Source organism: Macaca fascicularis, chromosome 13 (assembly GCF_037993035.2).
Source record: "Macaca fascicularis isolate 582-1 chromosome 13, T2T-MFA8v1.1".
In the NCBI taxonomy this organism is placed as follows: Eukaryota; Metazoa; Chordata; class Mammalia; order Primates; family Cercopithecidae; genus Macaca; species Macaca fascicularis.
Window position 1 is genome coordinate 19,345,378 of NC_088387.1, and position 14,212 is coordinate 19,359,589.

The 14,212-nt window shown below is 34.3% G+C and overlaps 1 protein-coding gene across 2 annotated transcripts in view; it reads left to right on the forward strand.

Moving 5' to 3' along the window:
* Window positions 1-14,212, forward strand: part of ZC3H6 (zinc finger CCCH-type containing 6) — a 58,200-nt gene that overhangs the window by 19,050 nt on the left and 24,938 nt on the right. The window contains exons 2-3 of one of the 2 annotated variants that reach the window (XM_005575268.5): window positions 4,464-4,644; window positions 7,876-7,998. In XM_005575268.5, coding sequence (XP_005575325.2) covers window positions 4,464-4,644; window positions 7,876-7,998 — 304 coding nt within the window. The remainder of the gene's footprint in view (window positions 1-4,463; window positions 4,645-7,875; window positions 7,999-14,212) is intronic. The other variant, XM_074011264.1, reaches the window with a different exon arrangement.

Here is a 14,212-nt window from a genome sequence, read left to right on the forward strand (position 1 = left end):
CCCTGTTTTTCCCTTTAATCTACCTGGCAACTCCTAATCTACGTTGTATCTATATAGATTTGCCTAAGAGATAAAATCTATTAAAATTAATTTTGTTTATTAACTGGACAGTTATTTACCAGTCATTGGTACAAGAACATGAATATGCTCCTTTTTAAAAAAAGACAATCTCTCTATTATGTTTATATTAATAAAACATCACCTATATATAATTAATTGACTTAGGAACTTATTTGATGTATTACATTTTTAAAAAATCTTTAGTAAACAAAACAGCTCTTGTAGTATTAAGGTAGTTCAAAATCTGGAGAATGATAAGCAGTCTTAATTATTTCTGTTACCTCTTCTAGGTGTTTCTCAAGATCACTAAGTTAGTATCTGATACATTACTAGGTGCTCAATTAAGAAAGCTTTTTTTTTATTTTGGTGATAGAGCTGGAGTAAGAATCCAGCTTTCCTCCCATGAAATCTCCTTCTCTTTCCATGATACCACACATGCTTTCCACATGTGTCCAAAACTGACTTTCAAAGAGTATGGAAGCAGTTCATAGTGTGAATTGTTGTTCTCTATTTTCTCTTTCTTTCACATTTTTTGTAGCCATACAAAAATGTACAAGTTTAAATCTGCTATTGTATGAATGCTGAAATAAGTAGGGTAAGGGAAAATAAAGAGAAAATTTTAAAAGTTTGCAATGTTTTATGTCTCATAACAAATATAAATGGCCCATATTTCACACTTAAATAATGTATGTAAAGTAGGACATGAATTTATGGGCATTTTTAGCCTGTGTACTTTGTTTTTAAATAGCTCTAGTTAAAATGCTAAATATGAAGCAGTGATTTCCAGGTGTAATTTTTTTTATGCTTTAAGGAGCTCACGTTGAAGGAGAGAGGCAATAAAAGAAAGGATAAACACAGATATTTTTGTCATTTGTGTTTTAAATTTTATTGTATAAATATAGGTAACAAAGTACACAGTACTTAAATGTATAACTTGATGAGTTTTTACAAATATGTATAGTGTATATATAGTAATCACCACACAGATCAATATACAGAATATTTCAATACCTCAGAAGTTTCCTTAATACCCCTTTTTTTGTCACTTGCACTTCTGCAAGAGGTAATCACTATTCTGACTTCTGTTATATATTGGTTTGTCTGTTTTCGACAGACAATCTGTCGAAAATGAAATCATTTCATTTATGAATGAAATCATACAGTACTGTCTCGTGTCTGGCTTATTTTGCTCCTCATTATGTCTATAAGATTCCTCTATATTTTTTGTAGCAGTTGTTAATTTTTTTCTTTTTAGTATTCTGATATAAATAAAGTATAATTTATTTATCTGTTTGCCTGTTGATAGAGATTTGTTGTTTATAATTTTTTACTATTATGACTAGAGCTGCCAAAAACATTCTTATACTTGTCTTTTAGTGAATAGGTGCACTCATTTTTTTGGATTATAAGGTTTTATAGTTTATAAAAGTTCAAAACATTTTAACTGAAATAGCCAGAATGTCAAGACTGCCTCATAAGCAATTTTCAAGTCTAAGTGAATATATATCTCTTTGATTTTATAATAGAAGCTGGGGAAAATTCCAGTGACTTTATAGCCACTTTAGGATAGTATCATATACCTGTTCTATGATGCAAGAGTTATGGGTATTATACATTCAGTCATTCAGTAAATAGCAAAGTGCCATGCTAGGTGCTAGAGATACCTCTGTAAAAGACAGTCATACACCCTGCTTTCACCAACGAACAAACAAGTCATTTGACATAATGTACAGAGTGCAATGATAAGAGAAATGAGAGCTAGCAGAGGAGTACTTAGAATGAAGCATCTCACCTAAACCTGGGTAGTAATGGGAGACATCTTATAGGAAATGACATCTAAACTGCATCCGAAATATTGAATTGGAATTAGCCAGGTGAAGGAGTTGTGGTGAGGCTGGTGACGTGAGCTGGGCATTGAGAGATTTTAGGCACTTTTTAAGGCTTGTAGACTTGAGAAACTGAAAGTAGCTGAGTAAGCAGAGGGAACCATTGAAGATTATGTTTTTATTACAGAACCTCTTAAATGTATAAAGAATAGAATGAATCCTCATATACACATCCCACAGTTTCAGCAGTTTACCAACTCATGGCCAATCTTACTAAGACCACTTCCACTATCCGTAGTGGATTATTTTGAAGCAGATTTGAGATATCATATCATATCATTGAAGATTTATGGCAGGAGAGTGACATTATCAGTTTCATGTTTTAGAAATTACACATACCTGGTAATTCTAAATTACCTTTAAAATGCACACACCATAGTTTAGTTGTTTTTCATTTGCTGCCATATATACATAGACATTTGCCTTTCTGCATGTACTATTTGTAGTAGTTTGCATTTTTTCAAACTATAGTGTTTTGGAAGTATGATTAAATGTTAAAATTGTTTTATGTATTCATCTTTCCATGTGTATCGATTGGTTCATTTGCATTTTAAAATACTGTTAATGAATATTTTGGTTTCCATCTTTAAAAATGTCGTAATCAATATAAAAGTCAGCTTGTTTCTAGGATTCAACCTCCACAATAGCAAAGATACTAGTATTTGGAAAGAAATTTGATTTATAGTTTTATTATGAAGCCTTTTTACAGATTCACGTTAAGGAATTGTTTTGTGGCTTGAGTTTTGTTACTATCTGTATGAAAATTTTTTTTTTGTTTGTTTGTTTACTTAGTGTTTTACTTTGTTGGTAAGAATTAATATAGACTGGCTGGGCATGGTGGCTCATGCCTGTAATCCTGGCATTTTAGAGGGCCAAGGCAGGCAGATCACTTGAGGTCAGGAGTTTGAGACCAGCCTGGCCAACATGGTGAAACCCCCATCTCTATAAAAATACAAAAATTAGTCAGGTGTGATGGCGTGTGCCTGTAATCCCAGCACTGGGGAGACTGAGGCATGAGAATCGCTTGAACCTGGGAGGCGGAGGTTGCAGTGAGCTGAGATTGTGCCACTGCACTTCAGTCTGGGTGACAGAGTGAGACCCTGTCTCAAAAAAAAGCTTTTTAAAAACTTTTTTTTTTTCAAATTAGGAAAATCATTTGTATTAAATATGACCAACAGTACTAGTTTTGAATAAAATTTTATACAGATAAGCTTAAAAAAATGGTGTGACCCCAATCCAAAAGAAGGACAGTGACACAAACAGATAAAGTATGCATGCAATATAACAGGCAGGGAAAATTCAACTTCACTAGTCATCAAAGAAAGTAAAATTTTAGACCTATTAAGCTGGCAAAAAAAAGCAACTGAAATTCCACCACCACCATTAGTAAAGTTGTAGTAAAACTAATCCACTGATTCACTGCCAAAGATGATCTAAATTGGTGCAGCCCCTGTGCAAAGCATCATGGCGATACATGTCAAAATTCCTGAGCATGGTAATTTCTGTAGACCAGATATCTGACTCTTAAGTAAGCCCCATATCAAGAATAAAGTTCAACCAAAGAATAACTTCACACTTAAAATGCTTATTGCTGAGTTATCGGCAAGCAGTCAAATGCCCAGCTCCATGTGAATTATTTATGATATAAAAGAACTTGATCAAATAAATATACAGCCATGAAATGTATAATATTTAAGTACAAAATACAAATTCTGCTATGCACATCTACTAAAATTTCTGAAAATATGTAAGCACAGGAAAGGGAACATATAATAAAGAAAAAAGAAGTTATGATATTCAAATGAAGAAATGTTTAATTATTTGATAGTGATACAGTATTTTTTAACCTAAAATGAGACAGATCCTTTTGTGCCTTTTGAGGTTTCCCTTTAAGCCACATGCCTGTATTATCTATTTAAAGAATTATTTTTTAGAAATAAAATAATAATTTAAGGACTGTACGCATAGTGACAAGCCATAAGCTGAAGCCATAAGCTGCATCAACCGGATTCTAGATCCTCTTTCCCCAAGGGCAGCCCATTCTTGGTTCTTAGGTTGCTTTTAGTTTAAAACTATAGCTGTCTATGAGCTACTAAGTTAAAAATACCTTCTTGTAAATCGAGTGTTTCTTGTAGCATTTTAGTTTAATTCCTTTTTTTGAAGAAAGTTTAGTAGATGGTAACTGTTGCAGTACTTTGGGATAGCACTGTATTCATTCATGCATTCATTTTGTGAGAATCAGTGATTGTAATCTAAGAGGTTTGCAAACTTCGGCTGCTGAGAATGGTTCTTACATTTTTAAAGGAATGTTAAATGAAGAAGAATTCGCAACAGAAACCATATACAGCCTGCATATGTAAAATATTTACTATCTGGGCCTTTATAGAAAAATTTTTCAAGCACTTGTCTAAATGAATATAACATAAATTCTTAGCATATGCTTTTTTTCTTTTGAAAATCTTTCTGTAAGATTTGTTTTAGAATTGATATTTGAAAATTAAAATTTTCCTTCTGTAGAGAAGATGGCGAATTAGAAGATGGTGAAATAGACGATGCAGGATTTGAAGAAATACAAGAAAAAGAAGCAAAAGAGAATGAAAAGCAGAAAAGTGAGAAAGCCTACAGAAAATCAAGAAAAAAACATAAGAAAGAGAGAGAGAAGAAAAAATCCAAAAGGAGAAAACGTGAGAAACATAAGGTTAGTTAGAATCTACTTTTTATTCTTTGATAAATTTTTATGAAATATATTAAAAATTAGAAAGCAGAAGTCATGATTTTATTATAAAACATATGGATTAGATATTTTCATTTATGTGGTTAAACTTTCTAAACAAAGATTATATTAATTATCTTAAAGATTTAAAAAGTAATTAAGTTAAATCTTTTTTTGTTGTTGACACAGGGTCCGTTGCCCAAACTTGAGTGCAGTGGCACAATTTTGGCTCACTGCAGCCTCGACCTCCCAGGCTTCGGTGATTCCCCTACTCAGCCTCCTGAGTAGCTGAACTACAGGTGCATGCCACCACACCTGGCTAATTTTTTTTTTTTTTTTTTTTTTTTTTAGTAGAGACAGGGTTTTGCTATGTTGCCCAGGCTGGGCTCAAACTCCTGGGCTCAAGTGATCTGCCGATCATGGCCTCCCAATTTGCTAGGTTTACAGGTGTGAGCCACCATGCCAGGCTTCAGTTAAATTTTAATACAGATTGAAATAAATAATATTTTAATTGATGGAAAATTGTATACATGGATATTGGAAGGTTAAGGAAAGACAGTTTCATTCTCTACAGATACAGATTAGTGCATTCGCATTGTCCATCTATTTATTTACGTATTCATTTATATGTATGATCGAGTGCTTACTATGGAAACCTTTATGCTATGTGCTGAGGGTTATAGTAGTGAGTGAAATAGTTGGCTCTTAAAGAGATTACATTGCAATGGGAAGGAGAGAGGCAACACACAAGTGAAAAACAAATGCTATCAGAAAAACAGCAGGGTACTGGATGGAGAATTATGTGTATTTGGGGTAGGGAAGAAGGGGAACCTATGCTGACTGAGAAATCATGGACAAGTTGGCAGCAATGGAGGAGCAGGTTTTGAAACTCCCTGAATTTTCTCCATTAAAATCGCATGAATTAGGATAACACAACCAAAACCCATTGACAACATCTACGAAAGAAGAAAGAAACAAGTTATCTCTAATAAACCTAAAAAATACAAATGATTGGAGCCAAACCATAGACAGCAACAAGACCAGTGTCGCAACAGCATCAGTACAGATGAAGCAGAGGGAAAATAAAGGGACTTCCAGAAACCAAGTTGCCAACAGATATTCACCTCAAATGGTCCATGCCCAGCATGGAAACCTTATGGGCCTGAAAACAGCAGCAGAAACTGGGAGGGGCTATACTATCACCAGTTCATGCATGAATGTAAGGTGACCACAGAAATTGGATGGTGCTGAAAAGATCTGGACCTGATGAACCCCTAATACGAATCAACCAAATCCCTTTCTACGACAGTCCCACACTGAGGAGGTAACTGCTGGAAGTAGAATCTACATTGAGAAACAGGCATATAGGGCCAAGGAAAGAAATAGATAACAAGTGGGGGAAGGAAGCAGAAGAGGCATAGCTCAGAAAATAGCCATATTTTTGAATACTTCATGCTAACAGCAGAAGAGATAACCCTAGAGCTATGAAGCTAGGAAAGTTTTCTTGGCCCATTCCATCCATTTTTTTCACATGAGAAGCAAGATAGGACTATGGTCACATTTCATAGTTGTTATTGTAAGATAAAAGGGAATAATGGTGAGTAAGTCTTCCAGAAAAGAAAGCATGCCCACAAAACATATGAAAAATTTAACCTAATACTTAAAAATGACAAAAAATTAAGAAAACAATATAACCTATGATCAAACAGCATAGAATAATAACAAAACAAAAAGGAAGTACTTAATAAAGTTATGAGCACAAGTGAATGCATTAGAATGAAAGCCAATAGTTTTTTTAAAAAGATCAACAACATATTTATCATTGACCAAACTAATCAATAATAAAAAGGAAAAGAAAAATAAATGTATATATGCTGAGGGTGAAATAACTATCAAAAAGGAAATTAAAATCATAAGAAATTTATGTATATAATTTTATGAAAATAAATATTAAAACCAAGATGAAATGGAAAATTTTCTAGAAAAGTACTGCCTATTGAAATTAATTCCAGAGAGTCAAAAAGTCTGAGACTTTTTGGAGTTTGTAATCTACCCTACCAAGAAACACAAGGACCAGATCTTTTCAGAGTATAATTCTACTAGTATTTTTCAGGTAAAAGGTTTTCCTTAGAGCTGGAGCTGCCTTCTCATGGTGACTGAGCAAACTTGGCTTTTAAATATATACTATTTATCTTAAATCCTAGCCAAGAATGATTAGATACTTAAAGTTGAAGCGTTTGACAGCATAATTTAAAAATATTTCTTCATATCACCTATCAAATCAGCAAAGACAAAAGCAATAAAATCATAAAAACCAAACTCCAGACCATTTAGGAACAAGATGGAGGAAAGCAATTTGTCTTTCCTAAAATAACATTTCAGGATGGGTTAGAGAAAAACAGAGCCTTCCCTTATAAAAGCATCAGAGTTCAATCATTGCAGCAAATTTTTACTGAGTTTGTACTAGATCTAGATGCTGGGACTGCAAGGATAGTAATACACAGAGCCAGTGTCTTCATTGCTAAGAAATGTAAGAACTCTTTAAAGAGAATGCTCAACTCGGGAGGGTAATCATTTTGACCAGATGGAGAAGATTTGGTCCCATTTTTTTTTTTGAAATTATATTAATACTTGAAAATGGTTACTCTTGATATCAATTATCATTATACTTGACATCAATAATCATTATCAGTTACTTATGCTTTTCATTTCACTTTTGTTCAATTTTGTGGGTCAGATTTATTTTATTTTTGTAATTTGTAATGTTTTGGTATCTTTTAGTTTTAGGGTACTCATGCAATAGAATAAGAACTCCAAAGCCATTTTAGGTAAAAACAAATTAATACATATTCTACTCATGTTCTCTGACCCTTTTTGGTGATCTAGGAGCCAATTTTACTTTCTTTAGGTTTAGCTTAAATGTAGATCATTTTAGAGCACAGGGGTGGAATATTTCTGTTTAGGTCAAAGGGATAATGAGGAAAATGTCATAAAGTTTCTGAGCAGAGAGGAAGATACACTTTCTTCTCAGAAAACCTCAGCGAAGTTGGAATGGTGGTGGCCTTTGGAGCAAGAATTTTTCAGTAGTACTTCAGAGTCTCCTGGAATAATATAATCTACTGGTTGGTACCTTTGGCTGAAACAAGCTTATCTAATTACTAGTAAAATTTTCTTCCTTTTGCAAATGTAACATATTTGTCTTTCCCCTCCCTTCAGCATAATTCCCCATCTAGTGATGATAGTTCGGACTACAGCCTTGATTCAGATGTTGAACATACAGAAAGTTCCCATAAAAAAAGAACTGGTTTCTACAGGGATTATGACATTCCATTTACTCAGGTATTGCCATTTTTTTGTTTTGTGGTAGAACATAGATAGCGTAAAATGTACCATTTTAACCCTACAATTCAGTGGTATTAAGCATATTCACAGTGTTGTTCAGTCATCACCACTTATCCATTTCTAGAAATTCTTGATCATTCCAAACAGAAACTCAGCACCTATTAAGCAATAACACCTCGTTTTCCCCTGCCCCCAGCCCCTGAAAACCACTATTTTCTGTTTCTATGGATTCGCCTATTCTAGGTATTTCAAATAAGTGGAATCATACAGTATTTGTCCTTTTGTATCTGGCTTATTTCACTTACCATAATATTTTAAAAGTTCACCCAAGCTGTAGCATGTGTCAGAATTTCTTTCCTTTTTAAGGCTGAATAATATTCCACTGTATGTATATATCACATTTTGTTTATCCATTCATCTGTTGATGGACACGTGGGTGTTCATCAAAAAAAGCTTCTACCTTTTGCTATTGTGAATCATGCTGCTTATGAACATGGGTATACAATAATCTTTTTAAGACTTCTTTCGGTTTATTGGGGTATATATTTAGGAGTAGAATTGCTAGATCATATGGTGATTCTATGTCCAACTGTCTGAGGAACCATGAAACTGTTTTCCACAGTGGCTGCACTATTTTACATTATTTACAATATTTTCATATTATTTACATTACAATAATGTAAGTATAAAAATACATTTACATTATTTACAGAATGCCTGAGGGTTTCAATTTCTCTACATCCTTGCCAACACGTGTTTTTTTTTTTTCTTTGTTTTCTTTTGGAAACAAAATGGTATGAAGTGGCATCTCATTGTGGTTTTGAGTATTGCCCTTTTAAGAGAAAAATTAAACTTTGAATTTTATTCTTTCTGGTCTTTTATCAGACACAGGCTATAAATTTGAAATCTTTGAACATAAAGAATACATAATGTATTCGTTTGCTAGAGCTAACATAAAATTTTACAGACTAGGTGGCTTAAGCAGTAGAAATGTGTTTTCTCACAGTCTGGAATCTAGAAGCCCCAGAGCAAGGTGCCAGCAGGGTTGGTTTCTTTTGAGGGCTGTAAGGGAAGGATCTGTGCTAGGCTTCTCTCCTTGGTTTGTCGCTGGCCTCCTTCTCACTGCTTTGTCCTTACATGGTCATGCCTCTGTGCACAGGAACCCCTGGTGTCTCTCTTTGTACAAATTTCCTCTTACTGTAGGAACACCAGTCAAACTGGATTAGAGCCCACTTTAACAGCCTCATTCTGATTTAGTCACCTCTTTAAAGGCCCTATCTCCAAATATACAGTATTTTGTGCTAGGCAAGTAATGATGCTCTCAGAGTCACTAGGAAGTATTCGGATCAGTGTGCACTTATCTGAAAAGCCCCAGAGTTTCTGAGTTCTCATTTTTGCCAGTCTGTCACTGTTCTGGTCTACAGCAGCACTATTCTTTCTCCTAATTTGGTGTTCCTAATCTCTTGTGAGTTAGAAACCAAAAGACTATTTTTGTTAGTTATTTCTATTGTCTGATTCACTGTTGCCGCCTTTATAGTTGAGATTGCTAAGTGACCATTAAATAAATGAGGTTTTATTAAAATATCTTCTCAAAATTTGAAAAGAATTATATATTAGTTAATAATTTTGTCTAGTTAGGTAAATGTCAAAATGTTTGTAAGGTCAATATGTCCAGTGATTTTAGAGTCAGTGGTTGTTGCTATTTCTCAGAACATTTTATAACTATTCATTAAAAAATATTTTTACCACAAATGACAAAACTTTTAATTCAGCAACACTGATATGTAGTTAGATTTATTCTTTAGAAATATTCAGAAGTCATTTGGAGACTTTTACAATGGATGAAAAGATGCTCAGGATGGGCATTATTATTTTAGGTAAGAAGACATTTGAAAATATCAAGTAATGAGACAGGTTCTGGATTCATAAGTTATCACTGAAAGTATCCCCAAATAGGAAGTTCCAAATATTTAAAATAGTGGCAGCATTATTATAATAAGTACATAGCCTTCTATGTAGCCACTGTGGGAGGCAAGATCAATTTGTATGTATAAACAATAGTGCAGTTGTTTGGGGTATCTCACATTTTTTAAACATTATGCAGTTATTTATTGTTAATAAATATGTATTGTTAATATTAAATAGACTATTATATATCCCTATAGATATTCTGTTATTATTTTTCCTTCAAAAATCAGTTAAAGAAATTAAGAAAAAGGATGGTCTTTTATATTTATCTACATTTCATTTCCAGTGTTTTTCACTTTTTTGTAGATCTGAGTTTTAATATGATACCATTTTCTTTTAGCCAAATGTGCTACATCGTTTAGCCTTTGTTTAGCATATCTTATTGCGCAGGTTTGCTATCAGTAAATTCTCTCAGCTTTTATTTATTGGGCCATTGTGTTTATTTTATCCTCATGTTTTATAACTTTTCATTTTGTCATAATTTCAGGCTTACAAAAAAGTTGCAAGAATGGTGCAGAGAACTCCTGTATATCTTTCATCCAGATTCCCCAGTTAACATTTTACCACATACGCTTTACCTAATTTTTCTTCTCTAGTCTTCTCTTCCCTTCAGAGAGATCTAATTTGCCTTTATTTATTTATTTGTTTATTAGAGACAGGGTCTTGCTCTGAGCCACCCAGGCTAGAGTGTAATTTGCCTTTAAACCCATCTATTAAGTATTTTTCATATATAGAAATTTGGTTCTTTTAAAATCTTCTAAGTCATTTTTATAGTTTCAAGTTTGCTACCGAAATGCTCATATTGTCTTTTTCTTGGAAATAGCAGACTTCAGATATAAATTTCTATATCTGAAGTCTGTATTTCTTTTTTTTGAGACAGAGTCTCACTTTGTTGCCCAGACTGGAATGCAGTGGCGTGATCTTGGCTCACTGCAACCTCTGCTTCTCGAGTTCAAGCGATTCTTTTGCCTCAGCTTCCCAAGTAGCTGGGACTACAGGCATACGCCACCACACCCAGCTAATTTTTGTAGTTTTAGTAGAGACGGGGTTTCACCAGGTTGGCCAGGTTGGTCTCGAACTCCTGACCTCAGGTGATCTGCCCACCTCTGCCTCCCAAAGTACTGGGATTATAGGCGTGAGCCACCGTGTGCGGCCTGAAGTCTGTATTTCTATTGCTTGTTATTTTTTGCTGTTTCTCTTTCATGTGATCCCACCTCTTCATAAGCCTATTTTTGTTTTCAGTTTTGTCTATTCTGTGCTGAGCATTTTGTAGAAATAACTTGAGGCCTCGGGTAATGTTCTTTTCCTTCAGAAAGGATTTTTACTTACTTCTGCCAGATTTCTGGTGACCCTTACAAACTTTATTCTAGTTTCAGGATTTGAGACTTCTGAGCCACTCAGATTCCTGAAGGCTGGGCTGCAGTCTCTGATTCACATTTTGCAATCCCTTTACAATTGAGGATGGGGGTTACTAAGCTTCCACCTTTTCCAGACTCTGGACTCCACCTTTTGTTTCCATAGACAACAGAGACAGTCAAAAGTGCTGTTGGATCTTTCACCTGGTTCTTCCTGATGGGGTGATACTCTTGGAGCAAATGCAGCTCCAAATGCTGCCCACTTCTCAGAATTTTCATCTACCTCATGGGTATTGGTCTAGTAATCCTTCACTAATTTGTTAGCTGTCTGATGTCTACAAACGGATTTAAGAAAAATATTTTGTCTATCTTTTCTAGCTTTTTAAGAGAGACAACTAGTCTGAATTACCCCGTCTGCTATTTACAAGAAGAGAAAGTTGAATACCATTTCTTCCATATATATATTTTGGAGTTGACTCACTGAGAATTAAGATTATATCCTAACTGTAACTAAAAATCCGTTTTTGTTAGATAACAAGTATCTGCTATATAACTTCTAAAATTACGGGGCAAAATTAGAATATACTGTCAACACCTAGCAGTTAAATTAGAGAACTTAATATAGCTTCCTTTTTTCTCATCTTTTTCAGGGCCTCCTTTTCCTTTATTTGTTTCCAGTGATTGCTGTGGGGCCCATTTTTGTTTTACGGAAACCAAATCTATCCCTACAGACATTCTATCAGTTTGTATAGCCTAATAATCAGTCGGCAAAGTGATTAGAAAAGCTATCTATTTTTGTGGGATTTGTTGTCTTTTTCATTTATCTTCTCTTGGTTGGACTTGAAGAAATACTTGCTAGACCCTTGCCTGTGAGTGCATTTTGTTCATCCCAGTGATGAATGTATGAACCGCTCTAGAAAAGTGGGGCTGCTCTGTAACCCCTTTTTCATTTCATGCTTCCTGGAAAGCTCATACCACATGGTATGAATGCGAATGTGAAGACCTTAGCAGTCCACACTAGAAGTCTTTAACCACAGAAGGAGCCATGGGATGGAATGTGCATTCTTAGGGGACTATTAAGAATATTTACAGTTGGGAAACTAGGGAGGAGGTAAATGAAAACTTAGGGATAATTCTACTGAAGGTAGGAATACAGAGATTATTTTGATAAAGCTATGCAAATCGGAGAACTGAATTAATATTAAGAATTTAAAACTTCTATGAGAAGCATCTAATCTTCAGAGAAAAATTTATACTCATCTATTAACAGAGTAATCTTCAATCATAAAGTGTTGAAATATATCAAGTATTAATATAGTCACAGTTTTAATAAAAGGAAATGTAACCATCATTTAACTAGTTAATTTAATCTTCAACTTAATCTAAGCAATTATTTTTTGTTTTGCTTTAGTTTTCATAGTGGCTTTTAAAAAATGTCAGAAACACTGTGTTTCGACTACAATCATAAATTCCCTTCTGAACTTCTGAAGTGCTAGACTAAGAATGGAGTTTATAAACTTTAAAAAGTACTACTTAAAACAAATAAAAAATATGATATAATGTTTTAAAATTTAAAATTAATGAGTGAATTGGTTTTCTTGATTATGCATTTTTTTCTCTATTTTATAATTAGAAAGATTTAATACTTCATTGCGTTTCATTAAATACATAGTCTCATATTGGTGTGTTGCCAGAGTAGTATTTTATTTTGTTTGTTTGTTTGTTTATTTGTTTATTTTGAGACAGGGTCTCACTGTGTTGCCCAGGCTAGAGTGCAGTGGTGCAATCTTGGCTCACTGCAACCTCCTTTCACTTCTTGGGTTCAAGCAATTCTGCCACCTCAGACTCCCGAGTAGCTGAGACTACAGATGTATGCTACCACATTCAGCTCATTTTTGTATTTTTTAGTAGAGACGGGGTTTCACCATGTTGGCCAGGCTCTTCTTGAACTCCTGATTTCAGGTGATCCGCCTGCCTCGGCCTCCCAAAGTGTTGGGATTACAGGCGTGAGCCACTGTGCCTGGCCAGAGTAGTATTTTAATATCACATTTAAAATGCACTAAGCTGACTGGGCACAGTGGTTCACACCTGTAATCTCAGCACTTTGGCAGGCTGAGGTGGGCAGATCACGAGGTCAGTAGTTTGAGACCAGCCTGGCCAACACAGTGAAACCCCATCTCTTAAAAATATAAAAATTAGCCAGGCATGGTGGCACACGCCTGTAGTCCCAGCTACTTGGGAGGCTGAGGCAGGAGAATTGCTTGAACCCGGGAGGCAGAGGTTGCAGTGAGCCAAGATCGTGCCGTTGCACTCCAGCCTGGGCAACAGAGCGAGACTCTTTCCAAAATAAATAAATAAATAAATAAATAAAATAAAATGCACTAAGCTAAAGATGAGTTATTTGGTTTGGATTTTTCTAGATCCGTAAGTTGTAAGTATGTGCAATTTTTTCTCGCTTTATTATAAAATATTGACAGAGGATACAATAGAGCTAATAAAAATATTTCAGGGAATAGAGACAGACCTGAATAATGTCATTTAATAAACTTCTAGTACTAAAGTGTATTCTTTGTTTTCACATGCTTTAGTAAGGAAGCAATAAAATTAATAATATTTGTTGTAATAAACAGTTTCTAATGAGCAACTTATTCACTAGATGTTTTTCACTATTAGGGAAAGCTCTGTTTTTTCTGTTAGACCCTTGATACAGACATTTTCTTTTTATGAAATTTTCCACACATACAGTTTTTTATTAAATATAATGTAATTTGAGAATTTCAGTGTTAGGAGAAATAGTATGTTTTACCACACTCCCCCACCTCAAGCTATTTAACTGTCTTTTCCCTGTTTTCAAAAAGGCTTTTTCATTTTTTGGAGGAAAAATGTAT